Source organism: Staurois parvus, unplaced genomic scaffold (genome assembly GCF_062004578.1).
Source record: "Staurois parvus isolate SC_StPar_1 unplaced genomic scaffold, SC_StPar_1.0 ptg000507l, whole genome shotgun sequence".
Classification (NCBI taxonomy): domain Eukaryota; kingdom Metazoa; phylum Chordata; class Amphibia; order Anura; family Ranidae; genus Staurois; species Staurois parvus.
In genome coordinates, this window is record NW_028318303.1 from 2,557,123 (window position 1) to 2,570,164 (window position 13,042).

At 43.6% G+C, this 13,042-nt stretch overlaps 1 protein-coding gene across 1 annotated transcript in view; it reads right to left on the reverse strand.

The window, feature by feature from the left end:
* Positions 1 to 12,507, reverse strand: part of LOC149451919 (exocyst complex component 6B-like) — a 159,281-nt gene extending 146,774 nt beyond the window's left edge. The window contains exon 1 of the mRNA XM_089689984.1: positions 12,371 to 12,507. Within this exon, the coding sequence (XP_089546110.1) occupies positions 12,371 to 12,488 (118 nt within the window). The 5' untranslated portion in view covers positions 12,489 to 12,507. The remainder of the gene's footprint in view (positions 1 to 12,370) is intronic.
* Positions 12,508 to 13,042: the final 535 nt, after the last annotated feature.

A 13,042-nucleotide genomic window follows, 5' to 3' on the forward strand; every position in this document is an offset into this window, starting at 1 on the left:
AAGAAGTGAAGGTCTCCAACGATCACCACTGAGTGTAAACCGACTGTGTATCTTTAACGCTGAACTCCGGCCTTCTCTTAAGTCTGGCACAGTTGTACCCAGGGGCGGACTGACAACTCATGGGGCCCCCGGGCAATAGGGGATCATGGGGCCCCTGTGTCCTTGCCCAAACACAAAAAAGCCTATGAAAAAGGTACCAGGGGCATCTCATGGGGCCCCCTACTGACCCCGGGCCCTCGGGCAGTGCCCGAGTTTCCAAAAGGTCAGTCCGCCCCTGATTGTACCGGCTCCTCTCCTGGACTGAAATGGCTTACTCTGATTTCACTGCACACTGTGAGCTCCTCACCAAGTGACTTAGAAGTTGCAGCAAGTCAGATAGTACCCTCATCATGATCTTTAAATCTGGCCTCCCCTTCAGTCTTGCACAGTTGCATCGGCTCCTCTCCTGGACTGAAATGCCTTACTCTGATTTCCCTGCACACTTCCCACAATATGCATTAGAAGCAGCAGCAAGTCATATACAGCCTTGCCTCATTTCCTCGGTGGTGGATGCCCAGCATCATCTAGCTCTTTCTTCCCCCCTGACTGTTTCTAGGAACTCCCTTGGAGGATTTACATTAACCCCCCTGGCAATATTCCCGAGTGTAGCTCGGGGTAAAGTTTCAGTACCAAAAGCGGTAACCCCGAGCAATCGGGCTTACCATGCAGCATTGCATAGGGATTCCCTGCAGCGCTTACCTTGTCCTTCGCTCCCGCGATGTGTCCCCTGCAGCGTCCTCGGCCATCTCCTCCGGCCGATGCCGGCATCCGGCTTCTGTGTTCCGGTCCCTGTGACGTCGGGACGTATGGGCGCCGGAACCGGCGGCAAATTTGAAAATTTTTAAAAATGACTTTTTTTTTTTTTTTTAAACAATTATCACATAGTAAAACATTGCTGTTTCAACCCATTTCACATACATTTTGTCCCGAGTGCTTTGTCCTGTCCCCTGTCTGCATTTTGACTGTTCTTTCTGCCTGGAAACTGAGAAACGTCCATGGCGTCCAAAAAGCGTCCCTTTAGGTCAAAAGCAGTTTTAGACCGGCTAGAGAACAGCGATAGTAAATCAGAAACACTTGCAGAATTGAGTGATAATGATTCGTGGGGGAAATTCATCATCAGACACTGAAAACGATTCTGCGACTTTACTCAGCGATGTGCGAACTTGGCGCTATATTTCAAATTTCAGTGTTTTTGGTTTGATTATATTATTGAATTAAATTTATTATTATTATATTATTATTTTTTATGATTATTTAATAAATTATCATTTATGGTTTCGTGTTTCAAGTTTTATCCTACCTGGGATGTTTACTAGACTCTTGTTCGGACAGATTTCAGTGAGTTATTCCTAAAAATTACAGGCCTAAAATAAAAAAAACAACATATTTCCATGCAAAAAAAGTACCGCTTTCAGCACCAAAAATCTGAAATAATCATACCGCTGAGGAGATTAAAAGTGATACATTTGGAGGGGGGTAAAAAAAAAAAAAAAAAGAGGTTATACTTTCCTGCTATGTGCAATGATATTGCACAGAGGGGTCCATTACCTCTCTGACAGTCTTCGGTCATTACTGTGCCCTCCTTCCTCCGAGGGCCTTAGCAAGTTGGTACTATGGAGGTACCTGCGCGCTCCCAAGCCAGGCTGTGTGCATCTATAGACACACATAGCACCAGTAAGCCATGCTCCCACTGTCTCCTCACAGGGGTTTGACTGACTGTGAAGGGAGCGGTGCTGCAGCCAGGACAGCATTGGAGCAGTGACAGGAGTCAGGTAAGTGTTTAGGGATGGAGTTGGGTAAGACAGGTAGTTGGGTGTTTGTTTACCTTAATGCAGGAAATGCATTAACCGCTTCCGTGCTTCCCTATAGCAGAAATACTGCTACAGGGTGGCACGGGTGCGCTAAATCACGTATATATACACGATTTTGCAGTTGTCCCTACCCAAGCCACCGTTCGCGGCCTCGACTGTTAATCATCGGATCCTGGTCGGTGAATGCCTGCCGGCCCCAGGCGATCTCAGAGAATTACCGAAGTGGGAGAGACCTGTGTATAAACAACACAGATCTCTCCCCTGTCAGCTCCTGCACACTGCTTTGTATGGTTCTGCATAGCACAGCCATACAAAGCAGTGTGCTTACAGTGGAAAACACACACACACAGCATACTGTAAAACAGCCCTCATGTTAACCCCTTTCTGCCCAGTGCCATTAGTACAGCGTCAGTGCTTTTTATGTGGTGTCACTGAGGATGTCAGTAACACCAAGTCAGTTCCCCCCAGCGTCAGAATCCCTGTCGCAGTCCCGCTATATGTCGCTGATCACCGCCATTACTAGTAAAAATATTTTTTTTTTTTTAAATTCCAGTATATATCACCATTTGTAAACGCTATAATTTACACGTATTGGGATTTTTTTTTAGCAAAGACATAAAGCAGAATACATTAATGATAAAATTAAATTTTTACAATTTTTTTACTGGACATGTTTAATAGAAAATGTCAAGTCAAAAATATTGTTTTTTTTTCTCAAAATTGTCAGTCTTTTTTTTGTTTACAGCGCAAAAAAATAAATGCACAGGCGATCAAATACCACAGAAAGAAAGCTCTATTTGTGGGGGAAAAAAAGGACATAAATTTCATTTGGGTGCAGCGTTGCATGAGCACGCAATTGGCAGTTAAGGTAACGCAGCGCCGTATCACAAAAAATGCCCTGGTCAGGAAGGGGGGGGGGGGGGGAATCCTCTGGAGGCCAAGTGGTTAAAGTAAAAAAATATTTTGACTTCAGAGGCATTTTAAAAGGTCCACACGTGTTGTAAAGTGCTGCAGATAATCAGCGCAATATACTGTACCAGGGGCGGACTGACAACTCATGGGGCCCCGGGCAATAGGGGATCATGGGGCCCCTGTGTCCTTGCCCAAACTCAAAAAAGCCTATGAAAAAGGTACCAGGGGCATCTCATCTCATACTGACCCTGGGCCCTCGGGCACTGTCCGAGTTTCCAAATGGTCAGTCCGCCCCTGTACTGTACATATGAGAACTGCGTAAATAAGTACCCGTACGAAAGCTTGATTGGAAGGGGTCTTTGTCACCTAAACTGCATACTATCTCTGGTAGTAAGAGCATTGTTGATTGGTGCTCAGTTTGGGGACAGGGAAGGGGGGGGGGGGGCATTGGACCACGTGGGAGCCAGGCTGGTGCTTTTGTGGTCCAGCTCTTCAGAATACTGCAGCACGGGGTATTTGAACCCTTGCTGTAGCACTCCCTAGTCAATTACAAAGTAAACGAAGATTGTTATTATATAGTATTTATATTCTGCCAGGAGTTGCACTCTTGCAACAGTTTGTTAACATTTTGGCGCGTAAATATGCGGCCTCTTGGCGTTCGGGCCCAGCTGCTGAGAGGCCGCATATTTGCGTACTCTCGGCGCAAAGGAGTTATGGGATGTATGTTCCTTGCTAAAGAATGTTACATTTTAAACAGTTGTAAAACGGTAAAGTTCCGCTTGAAGTAGATACTCCAGTGATCTCCACTTGCTTCCAGGTTCCGTGCTCAGTGACTGCCCTGCGTCACAGTGAACAAAGGAGGTCAGATGCTCATCACGGGTGCCATTCACAAAACGCTTAACATTTTCTGCATGAATGCAAAGCCTTCTTTCATTAGACGAGGTGGAGAGCATGACATCACCGCACCACCTCATTCATTTAGAGACCAGGCCGACACCAAGTGGCCAACTGTGTTGAGAATGCAACAGGGCAGTCGCTCGGCATGGGACCCGGAAGCAAGTGGAGATCACTGGAGTAGTGGTGTCTTCTTCAGTTATTTCCAGCTTCCAGGGGTATCAGCCAGTTATGATGTTTACGTAGTTATTGTGGTCCAAGCTGGATCAATGTACCTTAGATTGTACGCCCCTTGAGGGTTAGGGACTGATGTGAATGTACAATATATATGTAATGTGCTGCGTAAATTGACTGCGCTATATAAGTACCTGAAATAAATAAATAAATGTAAACATGTATAAAATATCCTTACCTGAAATTCTCCTTTAAAGTAGATGTAAAGCCAATGACTAAAGCAAGCCATAGAAGATGAGACCACGGGTTGCAAGGAAGAAAATCCCTTGATTCCCCCATTAACACAGTCAATGTTGATGGGGGAATCCCTCCTGATGAGCTATTGTGTTCTCCCAGGTAAGGGGTGGGGGGGGAGTGTAAGGTGGGGAACCGTCCCTGCTGGGAGAACACAATGATTAATGCTACTGGCTACAACCGCTGCCAATAATCGCATGAACAATCCAACATGCTGGTTGTACAACAATCAGCCTGGCCATAGATGGTTCATACCTCAGCCAATTTGAATCATCTATGGTCGGCTCAAATGTGCAGCTTTCATAGAAATAAAATCTGGTGATCCTGCCATGAAGGTCCTTGTTCAGGCACTTCCTGTTCTAGATTCACAAAGCTGTGTCCCTGTCTCCCATGTTTGCACTGAATTGTCACTGTGACACACACTTTCCCAATGGAGTCTACTAGTGGCTGTTTCAACACACAGGCATGGTCTACTGTCGTTACCATGAGGAAACCCTCCTTGACTCGCACGACCTCCTGCTCTCTAGCTCTCTTGTCTCCTTCTCCCATGCTCATCTGCAGGACTTCCCCAGAGCTTCCCCCATCCTCTTGAACTCTCTACCCCAATTTATCAGACTATCGCCTACTCTGCTCACTTTTAGGCGATCTCTGAAAACCTATCTCTTCAGGGAAGCCTATCCGGCCCTCAGCTAATAATGGAATCTTCTACTCTTCCAACCACTCCATCCCCCACAGTTACTACCTTTTGTACCACTAGCCCCTCCCTCCTAGATTGTAAGCGCCCAGGATCAGGCCCTCCTATCCCTCTTGTATTGAACTGTATTGTTGCTGTATTGTCTCCTGTTATATTGTAAAGCGCTGAGCAAACTGTTGGCGCCATAAATCCTGTATAATAATAATAATAATAAAAAATCCTGTATAATAATAATAACAACAACAATAACAATAAATCCTGTATAATAATAATAATAATAATAATAATAATAATAATAATAAATCCTGTAAAATAATAATAACAATAATAAATCCTGTATAATAATAATAATAATAATAATAAATCCTGTAAAATAATAATAACAATAATAAATCCTGTATAATAATAATAATAATAATAATAATAATAATAATAAATCCTGTAAAATAATAACAATAATAATAATAATAATAAATCCTGTATAACAACAATAATAATAAATCCTGTATAATAATAATAATAATAATAAATCCTGTATAATAATAATAATAATATATAAATCCTGTATAATAATAATGATAAATGCCATGCAGCCATTACAGGTGTGCATGTACACAGGAAATGGCTGTAAAGTGGCAGCAGGAGATCACTGTGATGCAACAAAGGATGAAAAAAGATGACAAGTATGTTATTTTAGTAGAAAAAAAAAAAAAAAGGCGTCAGTTAACCAGGTATCACTACTACTTAGGAAGCAGAGTCTACAGTTGCCATGACTAAATATGGCTGCTCTTGTGTCCCTATTACAAAGCAAGACTTTCATGACACCGATAAGACCATACACCGCAATCTGTTCTCATTCACAATTAGTAAGCAGCTCCCTGGCAGAAGTAGCACCATGGTCAGAGCCTCCTTTAGGGCATCTGAAGGCATCTTACAGCTGGACTCAATGAGCCACTGGCCCTTTTCACCTCCAGCATAATAGATGGACTTCCCCTTTAATAACCCCCCTTCCAGCAAGGCTGCAGTCTGTAAATCTTTAAACAAGTAGATTACAAGACAGAAGCTGCCAGACAACAAAACCTGCCGCTTCCCACAGGAAAAGAAATCAGAGTTTTATCCAGGGCTCCTATTCAGAGCTGCCTGCATGCCTGACAGTGACGGATGGACAGCAATCCGTCATCCTCCCTGGGATGAGGGTGGCAGCGCAGGTCTTGGCTGGGCGGCAGAGGTCAGGCCCCCTGCTGGTCAGGTTGTCGGCACCTGCTCTTTAGTGTCTCAGGCCAGGACTAACATTTTTACAAGCATCTAATTAGAAGCTCTTAATCCTACTATGGCAGGTTCCCCTAGCTCCCTCCAGTGTCATTGGAGATTCCACTACTTAAAGGCCTCCAAAAAAATAGTGATCTGACACATAGAAGGTGGAAGATAATCTATGGCCAGCATGCAGACAAAATGTGGCCCCATATGCACAGCATTCCAGTTCCCTTCACTTGCTGCCATTCATGAGGATGAGGGCATTGGGCAATTACCCAATTTGCCTCTTTAACTCCGGCCCTGATGACCATCATCATATATTAGAATAAAAAACAAAATGCCAAATGCAAACTTTAGAGGCACTGCAACAAAGATATCTTTGAATCACTTTATTATTATTATTATTATTATACAGGATTTATGGCACCAACAGTTTGCTCAGCGCTTTACAATATAACGGGAGACAATACAGCAACAATACAGTTCAATACAAGAGGGATAGGCGGGCCTGATCCTGGGAGCTTACAATCTAAGAGGGAGGGGCTAGTGGTACAGAAGGTAGTAACTGTGGGGGATGGACTGGTAGGAAGGGTAGAAGATTCCATTATTAGCTGAGGGCAGGATAGGCTTCCCTGAAGAGATAAGATTTCAGAGATCGCCTAAAAGTGAGCAGAGTAGGCGATAGTCTGATAAATTGGGGTAAAGAGTTCCAGAGGATGGGGGAAGTTCTGGAGAAGTCCTGGAGACGAGCTTGGGAGGAGAAGACAAGAGAGCAGGAGGTCGTGCGAGGAGCGGAGAGTGCGGTTTGGGTGATATTTGGAGACAAGATTGGTGATGTAATTTGGGGCAGAGTTATAAATGGCTTTATATGTTATTGTTAATGTTTTGAATTTTATCCGTTTGGGCAATGGGAAGCCAGTGGAGGGATTGGCAGAGAGGGGTGGAGGACACTGAATGGAAGCTAGTGGAGGGATTGGCAGAAAGGGGTGGAGGACACTGAGTGGAGGCCAGTGGACGGATGGGCAGAGAGGGGTGGAGGACACTGAATGGAAGCCAGTGGAGGGATTGGTAGAGAGGGGTGGAGGCCAGTGAAGGGATTGGCAGAGAGGGGTGGAGGACACTGAGTGGAGGCCAGTGGAGGGATTGGTAGAGAGGGGTGGAGGACACTGAGTGGAGGCCAGTGGAGGGATTGGCAGAGAGGGGTGGAGGACACTGAGTGGAGGCCAGTGGAGGGATTGGCAGAGAGGGGTGGAGGCCAGTGGAGGGATAGGCAGAGAGGGGTGGCAGATACAGAACGGTTAGTAAGGTGGATGAGTCTGGCAGCAGCATTCATGATAGACTGCAGAGGGGATAGCCTGCGATGAGGTCGGCCAATGAGGAGGGAGTTACAATAGTCAAGGCGAGAGATAACCAGGGAGTGAATAAGTTGCTTAGTGGTTTCTGAGGTTAGGAACGGGCGTATTTTGGAGATGTTGCGGAGGTGAAGTCTACATGATTTGGACAGTGACCGGATTTGGGACTGAAAGGACAGATGGGAGTCTAGGATTACACCTAGTACCCTGGCATGAGGGGAGGGACTGATGATTGTGTTATTGATATTTATGGAGAAGTTGGGGGGGGGGGGGGGGCTCAGTTTTAGAAAGATTGGGTTTGAGGAAGTGGAGTGACATCCATGCCGATATGTCACTTAGTAGGTTAGTAATGCGAGAGGAGACTGAAGGGGTGAGGTGAGGGTAGAAAGATAGATTTGTGTGTCATCAGCATAGAGATGGTACTTATTATAGAAATGTAAACCATTACATAGCAATTACATACATATTACTCCGCTAAGAATGCAAGACCCCAAAAGAGGGGGGGGGGGTAGAGTATTCTATGCTAATTACAAAACTCTTCAAAAATTATTAAAATTGACACAAATGTACTGTATCCCGGTAAAGATATCAAAAGACATAAATCGAATGTCGATATGGGTAATCACATGATAGTTACTCGACATGTTTCGTGACAGTATCGCTTCTTCAGGAGTTACTTGAGGTATGTGTGTCGGGACAGATGATGGTAATGCATGGAGCGACCACGTGTCAGGCAAATCACCAGGGAGATCCCAGAAGGATAAAACACCACTTGATAGTCCCTATAAAGGGGTTGTTCTCAAAATCTTCCAAAGGTATAAGCTATACGATTGATTTGAGCATTGATTCTAAAAGCCCAAAAGGCCACTAAAGAGTGGGTACAGTGTTACATGACCACGTAATTGTCATTCAAAGTGTGATACCACTGAAAGCTGAAAATTGGCCTGGACTGGAAGGGGGTAAAAGTGTCCAGACTGGAAGTGGTTAAAGTGCTACTAAACTCAAATGACAAAAATAAATACAACTGACTGGAGAGCAGCAGCAGCTTAGCGGCTAGCACTTCTGCCTGACAGTTTGAGCCTGCGTCAGGACACTGTCTGCATGGAGTTTGCATGTCCTCCCCTGTGTTTGTGTGAGTTTTACCCCACACTCCAAGGACGTGATGGCAGATTGTCTAAAATTGACCCTAGCATGATATTCTACTGAACGCTATCATGTTGGCTGATATATAATTTGCCCCATTAGCTGGTAAAGCGCTTTGAGCCCCCAGGAAAAAAAGCACTACAAAAATATAAATTAATAGTAATTTGCATTCCCCGCTCATGTCTACAAATAGGTTTCTGACTAAGATTCTGCCTGTGTTTTCCATTCTAAAAATAACGTATCCCTAAAATCCTGCTGCTGCACTTGCTGTATGAAGAGGGCTATGTTCACCCTCAGCGGTCTCCTTGTAGGACTAGGGTGGCCACCCTCCTTGGTTGGTTCTCCTATGGGGCTACACTATAACACGCCGGTGCCACGAATGTTGGCAAAAGCAAACATTCTAAAGTGATGTCGTCAGACTTATAATCTGACACCAAACCCAACCATCTGTACATGGTACCAACATATACGAGGGGCGTTCAAGTCACACCAGGACTTTTAATTGTACAGGTATAAAAAGAGATGCTAGCGTGGTGGTACTACACACAGTAGTAAGTGGTAAGTGTGTCCTATTACTGATAGGTGGCGCACATGTCGCGGGCCAGTCCAGAGAACGTTAATCAAAGATGGCAGACAACAGTGTTAGTGCGTGCATGGAACAGCGAGTGAGAATGAAGTTTCACAAGAATGAGGACTTAAAACCCGCAGATATCTACAGAAGACTTCAAGCACAGTACGGTGATGAGCCACAAGAAGACATATGAATGGTGTAAACGTTTCAAAGATAGCTGTCCGGCCGTGGTGGTTCCCAGCCCACAGTAGTCATTCTTGTGAACATTCAACGCATGGAACGCCTGATCCTGGATAACGGATGTATAACCTGTCGCAACATCGCACAAGAGACAAATCTGTCTGTGGGAACGGAGAACACAATGATGACGAAGTGAAGCCGGCTGTCCTAGGATGGTTGAGGCGTACTGACAAATCTTTCCATGCCGAAGCTTTCCAGGCATTAGTTAACCATTTGCCGCCCACCCTATGGCCGAATGGCGGGTGGCAAATGTCATCAGCGTTCGGGGTGGAAGCCATATGGCGTCCTCCCTCACATGTGCAGATTGCGCTCCTGCAGAGCGGCACAGCAGCGCGATCTGTCACCGGCCGTGTACCTCAGACACGGCCGATGACAGATCTGAGTATTGGCCCCGTTGCCGGTACCATGTGACCTGCTGTGACCAATCACAGCAGGTCACATGACAGTTGTATACAATGGATGGCTTCATTCATGCCATCCATTGTATACTAGTGTCTAGCTGTGAATGGTCACAGCTAATCACATGCACATGTCATGTGATTAGCTGTGGCCAAATCACAGCCAAGCACAAAAAAAAAACAAAACAAAAAAAAACCCTGAATGAATCGATGTCATTCAGGTAAATGCTTGCTTGTAGCAAAGTCATTCTTTGCTATAAGCAAATTGTGTAAAAAAAAAAAAAAAAATACTGATCACTTCCCCAAAGTAGTACAATGTTACTATGGTAACATTGTACTACTTTGGTCATAGTGAAATCTTAAAAAAAAAATCTTAAAAAAAAATTTAAAAAATTTAAAAATAAATATATTTTTTTTTCATACTGTCACCAGTCAGTGTCCCTGATCACCGCCATGCCAGTTATATGATGACACTGTACTGCACTGGTGACAATATGTAAAAAAAAAAATGGTGAAACTAATTTTTTTAATTTTTTCATTTTCCAAAAAATTATGACAAAAAAAATACAACTTCAAAAAACTCTTATGAAGTACGTCGGACTGTCTACTTTGCAAAAATTTGGGAGATATCTGTACTGTTCTGACATTTGGGGGATATCTGTACTGTCCTGACATTTGGGGGATATCTGTACTGTTCTGACATTTGGGGGATATCTGTACTGTTCTGACATTTGGGGGATATCTGTACTGTTCTGACATTTGGGGGATATCTGTACTGTTCTGACATTCTTGGACCTCAAGAAATTAGATTGGCTGTCAGTACTTCAGGAGTGATCAATATTCAGATATATCCTATAGTTTGTGAACTCTGTAGCTTTCCTACAAACTAAAAAATACATCCTAATTTGGGTTATTTTTACCAAAGACATGTAGCAGAATACATCTCGGCCTAAATTTATGAAGAACAATTATTTATTTGCAAACTTTTATAACAGAAACAAAGAAAAACTTTTTTTTTTCAAAATTTTTGGTCTTTTTGTGTTAATTTAGCAAAAAATAAAAACCCCAGCGGTGATTAAATACCACCAAAAGAAAGCTCTAGTTGTGTGAAGAAAATGATAAAATTTTAGTTTGGGTACAATGTTGTATGACCGCGCAATTGTCATTCAAAGTGTGAGAGCGCTGAAACCTGAAAACTGTCCTTGGCAGGAAGGTGTAAAATTGCCCGGTATTGAATTGTTTAAACACTGGGATAAGTGTATAAGTGGAAGGGATAAGTACAGTTTCCTCTCCTTGAAATTTGTTCTTTTATTATATAAACTCAAAAGTCCTGATTAAAGAGTTATTTTGTGGAAGTGTTAACATTGTCAGGTTTCCATTGCTGTGCATTGATCCAACTGGAGAGATTCACCATTTTGATTTGCTGTGGTGACCAATTTGCTAGCGAAAACGTGGTGGTGCATCCAAAGATTTCAGGTGCAGGAACTCCCCCCTTTTTGAATCACCCTTTGTGTCCACCCCTCCCCACCTCCAAGCACTGTTTCTTTGCACCACCTCCTATCCACCTTCCAGTACTGCCCTTTTTAAAGAATGCAATGCCAAGTATCCATTTGTTGTGCAAAGTTATTTGTATGGGATTTGGTAATTATAACAAGAAAAGATCCCCTGCAACAGCAACAATAGATCCCCCCAGCAACAATAAATCCACCAATAACAGATGCCCGTAGCAACAATGGGCACCCCCCACAACATAATAGCACCTTTAGCCTTTAGTTATACTTTAAAAATGCTCCCTCCCTCCACCTACCTAACCTGTAAAAAAAAAAAAAAAAAAGGATGGTTATATACTTTTCTACCACTTTGGTCCCATCACATGATCCTGAAGGTCCAGTTTCCCTGTGTCAGGGAAAGACACTTGCAGGGAAGAGTAGGGAGCAGCAAAATGGCTGGGCTATGGGTGATGTCAACGTTCTCAGAATTCCCAAGCATTGTTGAGTGCTCCCTTACACAGGGAAAGTGGAGCTGCAGGATCACAATCACCAGACAGAAGCAGATTAAAAAAAAAAAGGTAAATACACAGATCTTTTTATACAGGCTAGGCAGGATAGGTGGGAGGTAGGTGGAGGAAACATTTTTTAGGAGGGAGGGGAAGAGACAGCTGGCAGGGGACCCAAGAAGAGGAGGATTGGAGCTGCTCTGTGCAAAACCACTGCAGAGAGCAGGTAAATACGACGTGTTTTTTTTTTTTTTTTAATTTACCTTTAACACCACTTAAAAGGAAAATATGATTAGAGGAGGAACAACAGTGAGTGGGTCACGTATTGGGCTTCCCCTCAACAGCAGCTAGCCAGGGAACAACCAGAGAAAACGGCCAGATGGGAAGAATGACCTGTCATGTCTGCAGGTACCCATAGACACAGATCAGATAGACAGAAATTGATTGTCATTAAGAGTGCACAGGTATATAGTGAAGAATTCTCAAACACTACAAGTGCCAGCACACCCCTTGCATGCAAGGTTTTGCAGTGGATGAGGCAGTTGGGCTGTGCAGTAGATACACATCTAGGAGGTATCCCAGGTAAGAAGTCTCTTACTTTCACACTCTTTCACATCCAAGTTGAATTGCTGCAAGGCCCCCATAGTGATCTGCTTGACCTCTGCCTCCAGGAGTAACTGGGTCAGAGACGTCGAGAGGTGTTTGCAGGCTGACATGCACGCCGTCTGCGCTACTTTACCCTGAAACACAAAGAGAACAAAGTGATTACTGAAACGACCAAATCGCTATAGGACACTATTAAAGTAGAACTTTAGGCAAAACTTTTTTTTTCTTTTTGGATAGTGTAAGGAAGGGTTATAACCCCTGTCAGTTGTTTTTTTTTTGTGATCTGTATCCCATTGGAGAGATTTCCCTTCACTTCTTGTCCCATAGCTAAACAGGAAGTGAGAGGTAATCCCTGAAAATTAAGGGAATTTCTCTGGGAACCCCCAGGTCACCAGAACTAGTGTCCCCATTGGAAGATTTCCCCTCTATTACTGGGGACAACCCAAAATTTGAGATTTTCTTTTACTTTCACTTTCAATGATAATCGTAAACAGGACAAACAGAGAGGGTGAATCCCCTTAATGAGAGCACAGACAGCAATAGAAACTGACAAGCATTCTAATCCCTCTCCACTCCATTCAAAACTAAAAAAAAAAAAAGTTTTGTCCTTAGCTATATACTCATCAAATATTCATAGTTTGGTTCATGCAAGAACCTAAATACG